This window comes from Odontesthes bonariensis, chromosome 1, assembly GCF_027942865.1.
Source record: "Odontesthes bonariensis isolate fOdoBon6 chromosome 1, fOdoBon6.hap1, whole genome shotgun sequence".
Classification (NCBI taxonomy): Eukaryota; Metazoa; Chordata; class Actinopteri; order Atheriniformes; family Atherinopsidae; genus Odontesthes; species Odontesthes bonariensis.
In genome coordinates, this window is record NC_134506.1 from 24096476 (window position 1) to 24117442 (window position 20967).

Sequence of the window (20967 nt, forward strand, 5' to 3'; positions counted from 1 at the left end):
CTTTCACACAAACAAAAGAGTACTTCAGCAAACCTACCCTGTCATCTGTTGACAGCCCCATCAGCCTACTTAAAACATTGTCCTGGCCAAAATCTATTTTTTTTTATAAAAAGTCAAGTGCACAGCAGAATGAGACCTTCAAGTCTTCAATAATAAGAAAAACACACACAAACACACCACCCCCCACTCTGACTTTGTTTTGCGTACGCAGTGAAGCCTGCATGCTTCAGTGCAGCCGCACGTGTGTACAATGTGGGGGGGGGGGGTTGGAGGATTAGCTTCTAGAAAGAGTGACGTTACCTGTTGCACCACAAAAACAACAACAGGTAAACTGATCTTTACAGAAAGAGCGTTTAAATATTTATTTGTTTCACTGTCTTGCGATGTGGTGTAAGGCAGCTGCACTACAGGGGGAAAAAAAACTGCCTACGACTTAATGTGAGGTTTGGCATTTTCTCTTTTCTTCTTTTTCACTCATAGGGCAACGATAGAAAGATCCGCGAGCTGCTCCATCTGTATTGGTAGCGTGCCACCAGCTCACAAGCCAAAGGCCCACTGCGGATTCTCCCAGTGCTCCAGATGGTGAGCCTGCTATGAAACGATGCATTGCAACAAATTAATGTGGATCGACTTGACTCAAAGAATGAGTACCATCTTTCTCCTCCTTTGCATGAAAAACAGAGAACAAACAGTTGGTGCTGGTCGTTCAACAAGTGCTTTTGATCATAACCCTTTGCCTGTTCTGTCCACATGCGATCAATTTTCTCCCCATCACAACTGTAACACAAGCCTGTTAATGCTTAATATGAAAAAGATCAAAGTCATCTTTTGTGCGGCAGGAACAAAAAGGGAAATGCTGTAATGGGCTGTGAGGAAAGTTGAAACAAAAGGCTGAGTAAGATGACCTTTTCGACACAGAACCATAAAAAGGCTAATCTCCGTATTTTTGCCTTCAAACAAAAGTGCCCTTTATAAAATAACAAAAGTAGCCTGGAACATGACAGGTGGAAATGAGCCTGTGTAATTTGCCTATGACAAGATCGTTCCTCAAGGATTACTGAAATGCTTTACAGAGCCCGTCCAGCCATTGTTGGACTGCGTCCTTGAGCAGATGCATTAGTTCACTGGATTGTTTTTACAATGAAAACAGGAGAAACACTTTCTAAAACCCTGTCTGCAACACACCCACAGCTAACATCTACACCTACAAGTTCACTCAAAACAACCATAAAAACTCTGTTCCATCAACTCCAAGTGCCGAATTATACACACATACACACTCAATTATGTGTATATTGACTAAAAAAATAAAATAAAATAAAACACTCAGAGCAACAAAAATCAAAGAGGTCATTACAGAAAAGTTCAGAAATCACATTAGGCTCCCTGTGGCGTCAAGAATGCCAAAGTGATTAAAAACAGATGGAATAACAGCAACACTGGTGCTTGGAGCTCAATCTGCAAACAGGAAAGTATAACCTCAACAGGCAGCCTCTTTCCCTTAATCATTCCCAGACTCCCACTTGTTATTATTTCAACCCAGTCTCGGAGCTGAAGAAACCAGCCAGTAAAAATAAATTCAAGACTGCAAGACACTTTCTGCCGCACTGTTTCACTGGGCGCACGAGTTTTATACAATGGCAAAAACTTTTCTCTCACGCGCACCTGCTTACTTACACAGGACAGGGTACGGGGGGCAGGCAGGCCGAAATAAGGTTATGGTATCATCAAACCGCAGTCTTTCAACTGTCAGACAGCTTTAACTGATATAATGGAAAATCAGACAGAGGAGACCAGAGCACATGCATCCACACAAACAGAGACAGGAGTGCGGGGCTTTCATCTAAAATGAACTAAACTTAGGGAGGCTCAGATAGGAAAGCAGGCAGAGACTGACAGTCAGAGACAAACACACACATGCACACTTCTCGCAGCTCCTCTCCGTCTTAGACACACACATTCCCAAAGGGACTACTCACCGATTTCCCGTTGTAGTAATACATTAAAGAGTTGCTACCCATTCCAGGGACAGGGTAGGCGCAATACATTATAGCTTTTACAATTCAAGTGATCGAGGCGTGTAACAGCGGCACACTAGCCTGCTCTCAGACATACATCCAAACCGTTCAAAAGGGACTAATAATTCTTTCAGTGCTGGCCTTCACACACGACCCACTCAGAGGAAACTTATGCAAAGCAGGATTGTACCATTCCACGCAGCGGGGAGGGGAGGCTGCAAGAAGGGAGTGGCTCATGTGGTACATCCCTCTCTTAAGCCTCTGAATGCTGAGGCAAAGAGGAAGAGGATGGGGGAGGGAGGCGAAGGGGAGGTGGGCAGAGAAAAGATAAAGGGAAGTGGGTGGGACGGAAAACAAATGTGTGAGCGGATTTAGAGGGAGAGGACAAATGTTTAATTCCAGGCATAAAAAAGTGCAGATTTTCTGCTGGGGAACCCCAACAAACTGGAACTAAAATAATGGCGCCGTAAGCTGGATTTCATTAATATGTGTGGCGATCAAATGAGCGCTACAATAACCGCAGTGAGCCTGTTCTCGTCCCCACATTTTAATCCCGAGTGTCTAATCTTTTTGTTTTTGTGACGATTAAATGAGTCTACAGGCAGTGAGGAGGAATTTGGCATCAGGAAGAACACAATAAACTGGCAACGCACTTTACCTGTTCCCACACACGGCTCACACACCATCTCGGAGTCATTCGTGAGTGAGAGCTCAAAATGCAAAATTCCAAAGATCCAGCTCCAGACAATGAGAGGGAAAAGAGTATCTATTCAGTGTGGGGTGTTAAATGTGAGTTTTGGTGTTAGGTGAGCGTGACCTTTAGCTGAAGTGCCTGTGAACAGAGTTGTAAAGCATGCAACAGCTGCAAAGGGGTCGGCTTGTGACGTCGAGCAGGAAAATAATGCTCCATTTCCTATACCCTGGAGGCCTCAGACGGGGGTGAGCGAAACACTGACAGCCATTTTAGCATGGTTTACTGTCACTGCAAGCCACGCGGCTCCCAATTACCTTTCCCATGTGGGAGGAGGTGGAGGGGAGCAAAGGAGAGGAGAAGAAAGGAGAGGATAGATACCATATTCCAGTGAGAGCCCGGTCTGACTGGAGCCTTTCATGTGCAGCACTCGAGGCTCGCTGGACTAAACACAGGCCTGAAGACTCATTGAGAACATTACTGTTATAGAAAGATGAAAGCATCCACTTCCCTAACAAAACTAGGCCCTTATTATTTTTTCCTTTTAGCACTGTTATTATTTATCCCCCCCTTTCTTCTCTGAATCTCTTTTAAACTCATCCAAAACACTGGCTCTGCATGTTGTTACCATTTTATATCTGGCGCCATTTCAAGTTGATGCTTTAAGGAAAATGGTCATGGTAGAAGTGTTTGAAGGGGTCTGAAACAAGTCCAGACACACAGTGCACTGTTGCAGGAAAACACATGAAAGCAGGGGACAAATAAGCATTCATTTAGGAAATTAAGCACACACATCGGTGCCTGCTGATTTAGGACACAGCCAGAGCATTTGGTTTTACTACCGACTCTGCAGGAGGCACAGTGAGCATGCCTAAATGCTTTTATATTGATTGAGCTGAAATGAATCGGTGATTATGCCAAATAATTCACGGCCCTGACACAGTGGTAAAAAACTCGTATCAGTCCGAGAGGTGACGGCTCAGCTCCGCCCACCCGTTCATACTATCCTCCCTGAGGTGCTTTTCTTAGAATTTGAGAGTGAAGAGTGAAGAACGATAATAAAAATAAAAAACCGCTGAGGTCACCCCCTCTCACCTACGGATTTAGCAGTGATGTCATCAGAGGGCAGGATTGCTTCCTATAAGAAGCTCTGCTTCTAATTAGGGAGGGTTGACACGAAGAGTAGGAGGGTGTGAGGGATTCAGACCCCGACTCGCCCAAAGCTGAGCACGTTTTGATCAATTCTAAGTGATATTTCCTGTTTTCAGCTGGGTTCATCTCGGATAGCATTTAAGCGAAGTAGTATGACAGTGGAGTGCACAGACAGCATGTTATACATCCTGTATATAATGAGAAACTTTTTAATGGATATTAGTTAAAGGGGCCTGAAACAGAACAAACACACAACATATGACAATTCAAATGATCAGCTTCTCTAAGGCGATGGTTGGTAAGTTTATGTAAGTGGCGTGAAAGCTAGTTTTGAAATTGAAAGAAATCTAGTTTAAATAGAACAATGTTTGTATAGTAACACTAATAATGTCCCTCGTCTTCACATAATGTATTAACATCAAACAAATCCACTGAGGTAACTTGGCTGCTAACTCAGCTACAGACAAAACTGTTTAAATTGTGCACCTTGATTATAAACCATCTTGACCGTGGCAAATACGACATCAGCACATATTTGTCGATCAGGTTTTTTTTTCATTCAATTTACTCGTTAAAACAAACCGGATTTACTGTAATTGCTCATATGTAAGTTTATTTCTTCATACAGACGCCGTTGTTTGTCTTTGATCTGAAAAGTGTTTCCATACTCTCACCTAGTACAAATAAAACAACAACGTCGTGTCGGAATGAGCTAAAACACTTCAACCTCAAAGCATTAGTATTCCTGACAAGGAGCTCCCTTTATTCACTTAATTCTCCTGCTCACACAAAGAGTCTGTATTGTTTCACACCGAGGAATAAATGGTGGAAATATAAATCAGAAAGGGTATAAGAGAGATGCGAATAAAAGGAAGAGAGACGGAGGGGTGGAGAATGAAGGCTTAAACGGTGACAAAGTGAGGCTTTAATTCCTCAGAAGATTAGATTTATCTGATTTCACATGATAAGGGATGACTATGTTGTTTTTTTTTGGCAGGACCAGGAAGGCCACCGTATCACTGGGCAGACAGATAGAACAACACCGAGGACAGAAATGCCAGAATGATTCAAGACCCCCCCCCCAAAAAACAAACACACAACACTCAGCTTTGAAAAGGAAGATTATTCTTTTGTCTATGCAAGCAGACTCTTTGGTTGTCTTTGTTCAGTTACATCTTTCTATCCAGACAAAACATCACTTTTGTAGTTCCAGTGTAGGTGGAGCCTGCCTGACCACAAGCGTATTCATCCTAACTCCAACTCTGTACTCACAATTATCCTGTGTGTGCTGTGTACAGTACATCCAAGCACTCGCTGTAAAACTGATGTACATTTTCAGATATTTCCACAGTATTCTGCTGTGTTGTTACACTGGAAACTGCTCACCGATGAGCTCGGGAAGATAACAGAAAAGTGCAGGATCTAAAATCTATACTTAAACTATACCAATGACTTCTTTTTCATTTCTTGCAAAATTCTGCTTTCGGAACTTGAATTTCAAGTTTTGATTTTGAATCGGGATGGATTAGTGATGCTTTCTGAGTTCTGAGGGTTAAGAGAGTTTTCTCTGGCTCCCTTCCACAGTACAAAGAAACCCACGTAAACTTCATTAGCAATTCTAAATTTGAGGCAGGTATGAACATGCTGGGTCTGCTGTCTAGATGTGATAGGTATCTGTCTGTGCTGCTCTCGGCCTCTACAGATGGCAGACAAACACATAGGCTCTGCAGATCAAGCTACGTGCTGATCGACTGTTGATTGGCGGAAAATTAGCGAGAACCGAGAGAGGCTGACAATAACGGATTTCATAACAAAGACTACAAAGTGGCTAAAACCATTAATAGCAAAGAAGAACAACAATTTTTATCATCTTCATTACCTCAACACTTAGTTTAACTCCATCACAAGGCAGATCTTTGTCCACTTTGACTTCTGTATTTTCCACAACAGTAAAGTAACAACAACAACATCAATAACCCAACTAAGAGCCGCACACCGCTTCGGTTGTTCCACATATTTATGCCCCAAAAAAGGCAGCAAAATGCTAAAACAGGCAGACATGTGTTTATGAGGCACCAAAGGAGAATAAACAAATATCATTTGGACAAAATACTAACCAATACGTCCTACACCAAATAGGAAGATCATCAGCTGAGACCACTAAACAGGATTAGAGCAATTAATCCCACACACACGCATATATATTACAAGTTAACTTTGACCTACAAGTGCGTGAGCTTCTACATGAGCTTCATGTGGCTCACCACTTTCCAGGTCAGAGCAGTTAGTCTTAAAGGGCCTCTAAATAACAAACACTACCACGGTTACTGTTGGCAGGCTGTGTGTTCTTGGGTCTGCCTGTGATCTGAAATCAGGGTTTCCATTAATGCTGTACACTCACGCAAGGCCAACATGAATAATTTACAACAGGCCAGAATGTGAGTAATGACTTTAACGTGTGCATTATTTTTTGTTCTCTTTGTCTCTTTGAGTCCTTGTTCTCCTTACAGATGAAAGACGCCTAGCCTCTGGCTTGTTTGTCTGTTCCATTATCTGCAGCCTCTAATGTCCGTGGTAGATTTCACCCAAACAAAGATAAACGCCAAGTCCCAGAGGTAGCAGCGACTGGTCAGCATCACCCCGTCAAACCAGGGGTGTCTATCTAATCAGCAATCTGATGAGGTAGCCTCTGCGGAGCTCACTCACTCGCATCAGACCACAACCTTAAATCCTGCCCTTGCTGTAGCAAAATTCAACAACAATGATAAATAAAACAGCTGAACGAATAAAACTATGTCAGTTATTGGGTTTTATAAAAGTGAAAGTAACACAAAGCTCAGACGACGGTTGGCGCGTGAGTTTTGCAGCGTGGTTTCTTTTACGTGGCGCTTCTTTTTCTTTTTTTCTTTCATGCTTTAAGCCTCCACATTCTCCTGGTGATGATTTCAGACATTAAAAACACGTCTTTTAAATAAGCCACTGTGTTTTTTTGTTGTACATTCACAGGCTTTTGAGCATGAACAGAGCTTAGACGGACCTGATAAAACCGTACATGAAGTAATGTGCAGATGGTAATAAGAGTCCGCTGAGGTAAGAGCTGCTGCTTGACAGCAACCACAACATTTGGTGGATTTTTCATTCTGCTTTGAGCAGAGCAGGTAGCACACATGAAACTGGTCTGAACCTGTTTGGGCGAAATGAATGACTATGGTTTCCATGGGTGGGTTTGGTAAGATGAGCCAAACCCAACTAAGCAGTTATTAATCACAGTGGAACCAAAACAGTCGCCTAAAGGAAGGAGAAAACCTTAAAGAGCTGCTAAGAGGCTTTTTAAATTTTCAGTTGAATTGGCAGCTAGAGTGACCCTTATACATCAGATATATTTATATAATTTGGTACAAATATCAGTTATCATGGAAATGACACATGTTGACGGGTCAATATAAGACTGTTTTAAAATCTTATTCAATTCATTTTCTCCCCATATTCGGATCAAATTAAGCACTACAGAACCCTGTCCGATATGACAGTACATCATTTCTAAGTATATTAGCCAGTTTCAGCAGAATAAAACAAATCCTTTAAACTTGGACAAATAACAAAAGTTGTACAAGTCTACCAAAAATATCCCGAGGAGAATCTGGAAGAGAAAGAATTCAAATCAACTGGCAAGAAAACACCTGACTAATTAAAATGCCAAAAATATGAATAATATTAGTCCACAATAGCAGCGTTTATTTTACTGAACAATAGTTTATTTCAACATGAAAGTGGTTGTTAAAGGTGATCCAATCAATTAGCTGCCAGCTGCTAATGGCAGAAGAATTATTTAATCCCTAAAAAGAGCTAAAAGAAAAGGAGAAGAGAACAGCTCAGTCTTTTTTCGTCACTTTTTTTTGTGCAACACAACCTTTACATTCAGATCAAATTACTCTTTTGAAACTTGGTGCTCATCGAATTATGTCAGCACAAGCAGGTATGTCGAACATTAAATGTGCAGTAGTAATCCCTGATTCAGGATTATCAGACATCAAAGGGGGAAACTGTCTGTGTGCGTGTGTGAAGTGCAACTGAGAAAAGACAGCTAAAGTAAAGAAAATAAAACTCGAGATGGCAACTCATAATGTTACCACAAGTGCAATAATCTAAAAGAATAATAATCTAAAATGAGTGAGGACCATTTGAAAACAAGGCTTTAAACCCTGAATCTGGTAAACATGGCATATGTGTTAGAAGCTTTGCTGCTCTTGGTCGCAAAGCTTGGTTGCATGTTTTAAGTTTCAGTAGTAAAATAAAGTAAAATATAGTAAAATAAATAATTTGGCAACTTGGGCTACTTTATCTTCTCTCAGTTTCAGAATGCAACATGCGATGCTGCTGAGAGCAGAAAATGAAAAAAACTAAGATCATGGTGAAAGGCATGTTTTGTCTGGGTGACATTAAGTGTCTGTCAGCAGCATAAAACTGTACCTCGTCGCACTCAGCCCCACTTTCTTGATTTGATGTTTATTTGTATGCAAACATAAATTAAGTAATATAAAGAGAATATTGTGTCTGTCGCATCTGTTATTACCCCACAAAGCTTTGATGATACAAGCAATAGCAGTAATTTATTCTGTTATTGCAGCAATCCTGTAATCTTTTTTTTTAACCCCTTGTCCTTTCCAGCATTATGGCAGCAGAATTGTAATCTGAATACCGTTTATGCCAAACACATTTGCTATGCCCAGGGAAGCTTTATGAATGTAAAGCTCGCCTTGATGCCCATCAACTGCTTATTTATCTATTTATTTTTGTTACAAAACTTAACATGTGATAGTGCCGAACCGGACCGGCGGACAGGGAAAGAGGAGGAGCAAAGAGAAAAAAAAGGAACAGAAATAGGAAGAAACAATCATAGAAATCCTGTAATCTAAGCGGTTACTTTTAAAAGTAACATGATCAAACACGGATAATAAATCAAAAGTTTAAAATAAGATGGGCTGATCTAGCTTCCAGCGATTTGTCACCAAAAGTCATGATGGAAGCGCCCTTATAACCTGCAGCAAGTTGAACGCCATTCTGCTCGCCTAATCATGACTCGCAGAGCAGAACACACATCTGTTTCAAAACTGTGAGGAAAAATTCACGCCCTTGCATGCTGAAAAAAATCTTATTACTTGTAATGATATTATTGAGCTGATGTTTTCCCCTCCTGAGCTGCTTTCTTTTATCATATCGAAGACATCTGTATCAATAAATGAAGACTGAACACTGGTACCCAGGGCTCGGTGTCAAGGTACCTCTTAAGAGTAGATAAGAGAACTGTTGAAGGCAAATAAAAAGATATAGCAGGATGTAATGAAAAATGGATGCAGGTGTATGTTTAATTGTTCATGGTGTTCATCTTTCCCCGTGCTGCTTTTTTAGTTTTTGTGATTTTTGCATCAAAACAACAAAAAGGCAAAAACAGAAGAGTGCAGCTTTATTCTTTTCTGCCGGATGGCCCCAGCATCTAATTGTCCTTGTGACTTTAAAGGGCCTCAGGTCTTTGTGGATATTTATACCGGGCTCTACTGGTGCATTTCATCTGAGATCTCAGGCACTCCTGTTACTGTCCCAGCCTGCTATGGTTCAAAGGGAGAAACAAAAAGGACCTGATCTGTCGACAGGAGTATTAGGTTATTTTTGCAGCTCAGTATAATACTCATCTCTTGTTTTTGAATTGTTTAAGACACGCTGATAGAAAGAAAGAGATCATTTGAATGTCATGCACTTGACAGCACTACGAGGAACATTTCTAGGTCTGAAGATTCAGAGCCTTGAGCAGACTTCCTCTCTTACAACTCGCACAGTACAAATGTCTCAGAAGCAGGGGTGTCTGAGTGATCTGTCAAAAGCAAATGTCAATCTTTTTTGTCATCCACACTCAGGGTTCTCGCTAGCTAAAGTCCCAGAGGGCAGCTGAATCTCAGCCCACCGCTTTCTTTTTCTCATCCTGTAGCTATACTGCCACCAAAGCCAGGGAGGAAGTGTCACATCAAGCCGCTCTGCCTCTGACAAGGGGGGTGGGGGGACACCATTTACACAAACAAACTGACATGCAGACACACACATACAGAACATGCCCTTGCAGATTCCCATAAATATCCTACAAGATGCAGCTTTCCCCCACGAGCTAAAAAACCCTTCCTCTCCTTCTTGAGTCGTCCTGCCAGACAGGTGCCCACGCAGCTGCCCATCAGCATCCTTCAGCACAGCAGCTTGTCTGTCCACTGACAACATGCCCTGTCCTTCACTCCCAGTCTTCAGTTTATACAGTCAAATAATGCAGCGAGCCAACTATTGCCCCGTTATCTCCAGGAACCAAAACAAACAGGCTTATGCTTGAATACTATATAGATGAGTAGTTTTTACACTAAGCAGGAAGCTAGGTAGAGTCTAAAATTCTCATCTTAAAAAGATATGGGACAGGCAAAAACATCACACAACTACAGCCTCTGCTGTATCCCAAGTCTGCAAGCACACAACCATCAGACCACAGAGGAAAGTATGTGTGTGGCAGAGGGATGAGGTGGAGGAGGAGGGGGGGTGTCTGTATATAAGATGAAAAAGCCCTATAAACATTTAAATGTTTGCAATCACCATCTGGCATGTCTAGATAGTCTTCACATCCTGGTGCACTGCAGTGTCAAAACCGAAATGCACAGAGGATGTGTTCCCATAAATATTTTGATTTAGCTCAATCATGCAGTGTACACACAGGCACAACATGCTTGGACCTGCAACTTGCATTGCCCATCTGATTAAAAACTCCAAAAATGTATTTTTAGACTGGGAAGCATAAATGCTGGTGGAATCCAAAAAAATAGAATAATAAGAAATAAATTTAAAGGACGGTGGTGTGGGGTGAACATTCCCAGAAGTAGACATAACGATAGGAAGCACTGTGTTGATCTTTTTTTTTTTTCTTTTTTTTTTTTCAAATCAAGCAGCTATTCAGGTCCCTGGTGGGGCCCTCCAGTTTGCTTACACAAGCAAAAGCTTTTAGTGGCATCTGCAGCTGCATTCATGCTTTACAGGTACGCTGCTGGCTCTTCACACAGCTGCCTCTGGCACAGCAGATCTGACTCCAGGTGCGCCTTCCCCCCTCGACACTTCCTCAACACCTTCACTACTTCATCTACTGCTGCTGGCAATACAAACACAGATCATGGCTGATAACCACCCCTAGACATACACATTACGCTCTCTCTAACAATCACTTAGTACAGTGTTGAAGGCCACGGGTGGTGCTTTTTCACCCATCGGGTAGTTTCTGCTCCCGTACTTCACCTTTGCTTCCTATTACTGTAGAAACCATTAATGCAACACCTAAAAGCTGCCAGACAACCTCCTACTCAAACATTTTCCACTTATGCCACCTGTCAAAATCAGCTTTATGTTTTTTTCCGCTCTCTGTCAGCGGGTTATAAGAGAACTACAACCAGTTATTCAGCAGTGCCATCTTTATACTTTCAAATGGGATCAAAGACTAACTGGGATAATTCCTTCGAAGCTCCAGGTTTTATCTTCTGAGCAGCCCTGACTGACAAGACGAAGCTGCATTTTATCCCATGCTCCGTCACCGTTTTTCCCCATCTTGCATTGTACTGCTTGATTGTACTCTTATGAGTCACAGAACCACACCTGCGCCTATGTGTTAAGTACTGACAAATAATAGCCCAGCGTCCATTTACACAACAAAGAGATGTAACCCGTGAGGCAACCTTTCTTTGCCTGCCTCCCTCCGTGTGACAAGACCTCAAATATATCACTTAGTTAAGAAAAAGGCAGCTCACGTTCCTGCCTCTGCCGGGGACTTCGTCTCTCCCTCACGCTCTGACAAACTTCTTTTCAAATACAAATCCAGAAACAAAACACATGCCACCCTTTTATGTCGGCTGGCCTGTTCCATATTTAATTTCAGAGCAACAGCAGCAGAAGTGAAGATTATCAAAGCTCTGAAAGGCAAATCCAGCCTCAGACTCCCTCACGACAAAAAAAAAGAGAAAGAAAGCCTCTCATTGTTTAAGGAAAGAAAATGTGGATTCTAGTGAACCATTTGCTTCTTATTAAAAAAAGAAGAAGAAGAAGAAGAAAAAAACATTGTCTTTTGCAAGTTCAGGGAAGTTAAGGCAAGGTTTAATAAAACCTTTACCAATCCGCCGGGGTTTCAACAATGAACATCTGACTTACTGATTTATGCATATTAATGAACTCCAACACTCCCTGTCTGTGCGAATACAAGCTGAGCTCCACACTTCTCTGCATCCTAATGGTTTCTGCTCCACCGGGATCATTACCAATAGAAATTTCAGATATTCTGTGCTATTAATCTCTGTCTGTCCTCCTGCTCAGCCACGTAATGACTAATTAAACATCAAAAGAGCAGAGCTGGGGATCCGCTCTGACAGCCTCTCTTTCTCCCAGGAGAGGCTGTGAGGAGACTAGACTGTGACAGGGCAGCACTGAAAATCAATCACCCCAAGGTCCACACACACACACACACACACACACACACGTGCATGTATACACGCACACACAAAACAGCAAGAAAGAAAGAAAGAAAGAAAGAAAGAAAGAAAGACAGGCAGTGCCCCAATGAGACCTTTGCATGCTAGGATTAAACAACAAAAATGTAAACAACAAACATCACAACTTCATCAACCGACAGGCACCAACGGTGCCACTTCTGAACGAGGCACACAAAAACCGAATGAATTTCCATCCAAGAGGTGCGGTGGTGATGTCAACGGCGCTCTTTGTGTGCACTCATGGAAAGGGAGAGCAGTAAAGAAGTGTGTGTGTTTGTAAGGGTAAGCTCACTGTGAAATCTATTTATATGAGAGGTAGATGATCTTCCACTCACAGATGAAGGCAGGCCAGGGGGGACCTTGCGAACCTTTTTTGTTTGTAGAGGATCTGTGAAGAGATGAAAGCCCATCGATTCATTCGAAAGCAAAAACAAACAAAAAAAGAGGCGACTGCTCGCAAACTAGACAGAACTCACCAACAAAAACCCTAATGAGGTGTAACAAATCATTTGTGACTGAAGCGTCATGATCGCACAAGCAAGAAAAAGAGAAATACAACTGAAGATATTCTTACATTCGATACATGTTTTAGCCACAATCCTGAGCAGGGTCAATTATTTCACCCCAAAGCAGGTATTTCATGAGTAACTTATCTGTGGGTTAGCAGTGGGGTAAAGAGGTGGCAACATTTTTTTAAAAGCTTGATTCCCAGATTGAGTAATTATTGAAACTGTATTGAAACCTGACCTACTTTGGAAGCACTAAGGTAACTGCATTGTATAATCTCTCCTTTGTCCCTGCACAGGACATCTTAAATAAACTTTTGTCTTTTAATGATTGAGACTGCACTCACCGGTGGGAGGAGGATCTTGTAGAGAACGTCTTCTGGGATTGGCAGCGGTGAAGGAGTAGAACGGAGCAGAGGACTTCCCTGATGTAGCCGCTGAACTTGGACTCGCCAACCCGATGTCCGGCCTTAGAGAGGACTGAAAGACAAAGAACACGCACTAAAAATGTGCTTGGAACTGAGTGTTTGTTTCATTAGTTTGTCGTAAACACAACATAATCATTGATTTCATGTCCCTAAAACTAGATTTTCTAAATTGCCTATATCTTAAACATAATTGAGTACACATTTGGGGACCACAATGGCTGCATAGAGGGGTGTTCTTCCAATCAGAGGACTGATAGTTTGATCCCCAAACCCCCCACATGTAGAAGTGTTCTTGGGCAAGACACTGAAAGCAGTGTTTTTCCTCATGGGGATCTTCCACACCAGGGACTATGCCTACTTGGGCTGTGGGGATCGCCCTGGTCAGGGTGTCTGGGGGCTCCTGCCCTGCAGCCCTGGCTGTGGTGTGGCCGGCCTGCCCTGATCTGGGCGGTTCGCCGTTGTGACGGCCTCTGTGGTCATTGGTGGGCTGGCTCCCGGCGTGGACAGATCCCCAAGATATCGTTTCCTCACCTCAGCGACAAGCCAGATGTTGATGTTTATTGTTGTTGATGTTGCTCGTGTGTGTGTGTGTGTGTTGGGGGGGGTTAAGACCTTCATACTTAAATTGTTGTGAGAAAATTGTAACTAATGCATGTCCAATATGTTTCAGATGCGTGACACATCATGGGTAACTGGGCAGGCCTCTGAAAGCTCTCCTGTCACCACTATCTTTTTAACCTTTGCAGTCCAAACTAACTGGGTTAAGTGGCCAATTAAGAGCTTGGTCTGATTAGAGTAGGCAGCTGTGGAGAGCAGGGATCACGTGAGTGAGTACTACTTGGATGGACGTGTAGTAGTTGGCTTGAAAATTGGCTGTACGCGCCCTGTCGGATTCCCCGAGGATTGACACAGTAACCACTAAGAACTTTTCCAGCGATGCAACTTTTAAATTGCGAATTCAAGACGGGTGGAAAATAAACAGAATTTAGCGTAAATGTTTTTAATTAATAAATGAAGAAATAAAAGAATAAAAAAGTAAAAAGATATTGGGTGTAGTTTTTGAAAAAATGAAAACAAATTCTCTGACCTGAAACACAGCAAAGGAAGAAATCAGGTTCTGTGAAATGGCAGCCTGTCAATGGTGCTGCAGCATTCACACGGTTCAACAAAAACAGACCCACATCTGCTGCTGCCTGCGTTCAATGATACTGCACCCCAACCGCAAATCGAGGTCTAGTCTCCTTAATATAGTTATACTTCTGCAGAATGGAACAACATGTAAATCTGGATGCTTGTGATGATCTCTGTGAGCTCTACTGATTAAAAAAAATTCAGTGTAATCATTTTGGTGAGGGCTGTTGCCCCTCGCAGAGAAGAGGGAGCAGGCAGGCAGGCAGGGAAGGAATCAGGAACCAAACTCTTGCAGCTTAAGTACTTCACATCTTGAGAGGGTGCCAATATACATATTAAATGCCAAGTTTCACATCGGGCTTTGTGACTCAGATGCAACATGGAAGCAAAATCCCGGGACTCGTGACATGTGCACCTAAACATTGACAGGTAGAACTCAGCAAACGAGAAGGTCTGAATCTAAACCACAGTCGGCTCTTTTCTTTAAGGAGCTATCTAGGTCATGGCGTAAGCGACCCTACTGGCTACCTTTCCTGAGGCAAGCAGATCATGAGATTAGTTAACTTGTTTATTTCTTATGCTTGTTCAGACGACAAAATAAAATCAACTTTTGTGTTCCTGTTTGTGTGTTTGCACCTGGATACATCAGGAGGTATTCCTGCTAAACATTAGCTCATTAAGAAAGGTCGATTATGTCTTATCATGTCAGAGTATGCAAAAACTTTGTGACACCAAACCCACCTAAACGCCACTGCCAAAGACACCCAGTATCAATGAATACCATTTAAGGTTTGCTCTCTCTGTTTCAATGCAGCCCTGTATCTTGTTGATACTGTAAACTTATCTTACACAAAGAGATCAACACATCCTAGTAGTTGTTTTGGATAGGACCTTTGCCAATTTCTCAAAATTCAAAGTATTGTATGAATACAATACACATTCTCCTAACAAGGATTAAAAGAAATGAACACCAGAAGAGCCTTAAAGGTGACTGTCTGAGCTTCTGCTCAGACTGCAGCATCCTGATCAGTTCTGATACCCACAGAAACAATATCAAAACCGGACACAAATGGAGTTTCTCAAAGGGCTGAAATGTTGAGATGGGCCAAATAAAAACTGTCACCGTAAAGTAAATGCAAGACAGCAGTGTCGTCTTACAGCTTTGTGAAAAAGCCTGGCGGCTACATTTGCAGCACAGTAGAAGGAGCTTTCATTTAGACTGGAAGAAAGGACGTGCCAAGACAAACCTTCATCAGATAAAAGGAAAGTTGAAGAAAGCCTTATAAAATCTGTTTGGATGCAGAAATGTTTAATGTGGTACAGCTAGGTTACTTCTCACTTAATTACAGTTGAAAAGGAAACAAGCGGTCAACAGCCACGCTTCTGCATTTCGGCTTTGTTTTTGTTGAACGAACAAAGACGGCATAATATTTCACCTGTTCTGAGGTTGTGTTTACCTAACTTTGGGAACCGGTGAGGACAAGATGATTTCTTATTAAGTCCTGATACATAAAACCTTAGAAATGAAAGAGTGTACTGTGGCAACGTTGAGGGTTAAAGAGGTATTTTCTTTATAACTTGTTGTTTTTTAAAAAGGGCTTGAAGCTACCAGCACGGTCGATAAGTATCACAGCTTGTAAACAGTTTTCTGTTTTTGTAGAAACCTAAAAGTCTTTTACCCTTTCAGGCTCCAGTGCTGGTTAAGAGCTGGTGAGGGAGCAGGTTCTAAGTTGGTTCTGGCTTAGAACTGGTTTGGTTTAACACAGCTGGACGGCCAATACAGCGGTTTTTACATCATTTTAAGAGCATTTTATCATCAGAAGTTTGACCCTCCCTCTAGTGTATTCTGAACTTCTGTAAAGGACCCTGGGCAGACAGGGGTGGGTGAGGGGACAAGGTTTTCTACAAACCTTCATAATCTCGTAGACTTGTGCAGGTATTGTGCCATATAACCATTCACCAACACTTTAGAGCCTGCTTAATCCCCCCGAAGTTATTTTTCATTAATTGAGGGTTCGGATTTTACCTCTTCAACAATGATGCAAGCAGCTCTTCCTGAAGATTTCTTTGGTCTTCAAGACATCACCGTGACCTCCACCTGTACACTGCCATTTCTTTATTTAATTAAACTGAGGAGACAGCTATGTGCAATTATTTTTGCTATCTTCTTACAGCCTTTTTCATTATATTAACTGTCAGCATGGTTAAGCTGTTGGTACAAGGTTACCAAGGAGCATTTATGACTTTAATCATAATCTCACCTTTGTAATGATGACTGTTAACAAGCCATGACTCAAACAAGCTAATTAAAGTTTTAAAATTTTGGAAAGACACACATCTCTAAGTGTTACCAAACATTTTGATGCAAGCACTTTTCTTCACTCTGATATTATAAAAAAAAAAAAGAAAAGACGAATCCATGTATAACAGTATGCCCTTTAGGAGATCAGCACCTGTTCGTGTCAGTTCCTGACACAGGACCTCAGTCTGTGGTGTGTCTGTTCACATTCACTACTCAGAGGTTTTCTCCAAACAATTCTGCTTGCACGAGACTCCCTAAGCAGTTTTAATGGTATTAAATTTGTAAATGGATCTGTAGGGAAAACATACAAAACCAAATAAAAGATTTTAAAAAACTGAACCTCTGACGTGAAACTCACCTGGCAACCGGATGCTCCAGGATCCCTCCCATAACCAAGAAAAGAGGCCCTCTCTGATTTACCTGCAATCAACACAGAAAAGCCACATGTAAGTACGGTGATACTTTATGAAAGATGGCCACACACCGTGCTTCAAGCCCTCATGATCTGCTACTGCCTCCAAGTTGTTTGGGTCTGCAGGGAGAAAAGTTGGGTGCAAGACCAATGCTTAGTTCGCTGTCGCACCCTCTTCTTCCTCGTGCCAGTTTGGTCCTCATCAGAACCATTGCAAAGACTCGCTTTTTTAGCACACAGTAAAGACAGTTTTGTGCAGCTGGTTACAATGAAATTGTGCAATGAAATTCCTGTAATTCCGAGCACTTTAAGGTGTTGTGGTTTCTCAACACTGGTTGTCAGCATCTCTTGTCAGCATCCCTTTGACTTCGACAGACACTTTGATATCCACTTCTCCAACACCTGGCCCGCTGCTGTCTGTACAATGTAGTGTCTTTAACTGAAGATAAGAGCTACTCTGTATCATGTGATGATGCCAAACGCTGACTGGAAATGAAGAAAAGACAGAGGGAGGGGATGCAGTCTGCCAATGCGCTAACTGACAGACGGGCTGCTTTGCATTTGTGTGGTAAATCTCGCTTGTTTTTTTTCCACAGTAAACTGTTCAGCCTCATGGATTAGTCATACCAAAGTGAACTAAGTTTTTACTTCACTGCAAGAAAAGCAGCAGCTGCAAAGGTCCCGTTGCAACACACTAACCCGTAAATGTACAAAACAATTCGGAATAAAAACAAAACCTGAGGTTTACAGTATGCAGAATGTGTTTTCAGAGAAGCGTAACAATAGTCAAGAGTCCTTCTATCAGTGTCACATCCTGTGTGCAACACTCAAAGGAGGCTCCCAAGCTGCCAACAGGGGGGAAATAAAGATCTTACACAACACAGATGAATCATACACATCACAACATCCACACTCAGCAGTTTTACTCCCATATAAAGACCGAACAAACAAACAAACGAGAGCTCCTCGGGGAGAATGATGAACAGCTTTAGGGGCATCGTACATTATTTTTGTCAGACTTCCAAAAATTACAAGCACAGACAGTGTTGGAACTAAATTCTGTTTACTCTGGGGACAAGGTAAATATCTTTTTGAGCATTAAAAACCTGCATAGCCTGGATCTTTTTGTCACACAATGACTGATTTGAACACTGCTTGCACGAGCGCAGGTGAACAGAAGCACATCTAAGAGAATTCACTTGTGCTTATCTGAGCAATCCTGCAGAAGACAGTTGTTCTGCATCAGGGGAGAATGTCTCTGGAGACAAAAGAAGCTGAGGAAATCAGGGGACTTGGTTAAACTGGCAAAGCTGCTTCTGCCGTAACAATTATGGGATGCTGCTCTGAGCCATCTTTCTTGCAAAAGGAAATAGGATTAAGTTGTTGGTTACCACCAATGTTCACTATTATGGCAGGATGATGAAAGACGTCCCCTCACGAGGATTTTAATTTCTCTATTCTCTGTCTAACATGCAGAGGTGGTTTAGTGAAATTCATTTTCCGTCCTTAGATGTCTACAGACAAAAAAAAGGTCTGCTCAAGTGCAAGAGTTTAATATTCATTGGCAGCATGTGTGTTGTCACACACACGGGTTCTGATGTGAATAATTGATGGTCACTGTTGTAATTCAGACCCCACCAGCAGACAGATGTGTTTGTGAAAACACTGTTACGGTCTATGCTATGATGCACAGAAGGTGGCGGCACCACAGGCGGCTGTAGCTCAGGAGGAAGCGATGTCGCCCACCAATCGGAAATTCGGTGGTTCAACTCCAGCTTCCCCGGGCCACATGTCAAATTGTCCTTGGGCAAGACACTGAACCCCAGCTAATAGTTTGTTTAACCGAGAATACATACATATAGGCCGTTTCTCAATACCAAGTACGCTAAGTCGTACTCTTGTGCTTACAAGTATGGACTTGTCGGAAGTACGGACATCTGAGTACACAAGTACGCTCATTGTGCATTTGGAACGGAAGCGTACTTGATTACATCATAGACATTGACGTTGCCGCTAAAAATATAAAAAACGAAAACGATTGTTTTTGATTTTTCTGTTCATCGCTGCCCGTGTGTGATTTCAACAGCAAAGAAAAATCAAAACTTCTAGAAAAGATTGAAAATGGACCGAGCTGTGCTTGCAGCTGCTGTTGGAGTTCTTTATTTTAAAGCTGAAGAGGAAGCGGTGAGGCTGAGGAGGAGCAGGCTAATGGCATACCTGTCAACTTTTGTCAACTCCTCTGCCATTTTCGCTTGACCCACTTTTTTTTTTTTGCTTGTGCCACACTGGTTTCTGGGACAGCAAGCTGTCTGAAGTCTACACAAGTCACCACAGAAGCAGACTCGATAAAATGGGCGGAGCAAGTACACATCCGGGAATGTGGAGCGTACTTGTCTGGATGCGTACTTTGAATCGGGACAGTACTTGGTCCTTTCGTGATGACGTTTCAGAAGTACACGAGAACACAAGTACAGACAATTACGCGTATTGAGAAACAGCCATAGATTCAACCTGCTTATTTTGTGAACAAAGCCTTGTTTTTGAATCTGCCCCTAATCTCTGCTTTATATTTTCATTAAAACTCTTCAAAAATCTCTGCATGAAAACATAGCAGAGTTAAGATATGATTAAATCTCCTTTTGGAGAACTGACTGACCCATGTTATTCGAATAGGAGCTGGATTTGCTAAATCTAAGAAAGTGCACTTTCTACAACACTAGTACTCAAGGCAGAGCTAAATTTAGACAGAACTGGGATTAAAGCTGTCGCTGAAGGTACTGCAGTCCATCCAATTTGGAAATATAGATCACAAAACTGTATCCATACAACTGATATTTGTAAGTATTATGTTTCTTGAACACAAGAAGTTTCAAGTTTGAGAGGAGAGTCTTGGGGATGCTTTAGAGGGAAAAAGCAGGTGCGTGCAGGCGTCCTGAAACCAAAAGGAAGCCAGTTTTAGTAGCTTAGGCTGCTGATTTTACCTCCTCTACAGCACAGTCAGCAGTTGGAGCTGCAGCAGGGGCTGTGACATGCTGGTTAAAGGACACAAAAACCCTTTGCATCTGACTGCTGCATCAAAAATAGCGCTCTGTTCCCTGAGTCATAACTGAGTCAATTCTGAACACAAGATACACATATTTTTAGGCTCTTTATGAGGACATCCTTGTCTTCACCTTTGCAAACAAGTGATCCATAAACCTGCAAAGAAATCATTGAAAATGGGCGCACTTGCCAGTGAATCACCAGTTTTAAGTGCATGCATGGCTGCATTACAAACAGGAACTGCTAATTCTGCTTTCTTTTATTGGCACACATTTGCAAATACAGGGTGCAGCAGTTTAGATTTTGTTATTTGCGGCAGACTTTGAAAATCTCTTCTGGTAAATTCAGCCGTTTATTGTGACAAGATTGATTTTCCTGTAGATTAGATAGTGGGCAAAAATAACCACATTAATAACAAGAGCAGTGTGAAATATCTTCGTATAAAATTATATGGCAGAAAGAAAGAAGCAATATGGCATGAGGGCAAGACACATGACCACTGGACACCACAACTCCCATTCCGACTGTATTCTACCTCTGAAATATCAGCCAGCAGGAAGAGATGGATGAAGTGATTCTTTGTCCGGTCATGTGGCAGCAATGGTCTGTCCAAAGATAGGTATCCCATCACAGCCCTCACAAAGTGAAGCAGTTATTAAACTGGAAGTCGTGCAAAAGCTTTTCATCACTTTCTCAAAGACGGTCTTTCTTCCCGTGACATGTCCAACAA

The 20967-nt window shown here is 42.1% G+C and overlaps 1 protein-coding gene across 8 annotated transcripts in view; it reads right to left on the reverse strand.

Annotated features, from left to right (window-relative positions):
• The window catches only part of tcf12 (transcription factor 12), a 75548-nt gene that overhangs the window by 23113 nt on the left and 31468 nt on the right, over window positions 1-20967 (reverse strand). For 6 of the 8 annotated variants that reach the window (XM_075461292.1, XM_075461300.1, XM_075461283.1 and 3 more), the window contains 3 exons: window positions 17142-17203; window positions 13270-13402; window positions 12752-12804 (listed from right to left, as the gene is read on the reverse strand). In XM_075461292.1, the coding sequence (XP_075317407.1) occupies window positions 12752-12804; window positions 13270-13402; window positions 17142-17203 (248 nt within the window). Of the gene's footprint in view, window positions 1-1979; window positions 2173-12751; window positions 12805-13269; window positions 13403-17141; window positions 17204-20967 lie in introns of those variants that run through there. The other 2 variants (XM_075461316.1, XM_075461306.1) reach the window with 1 other exon arrangement.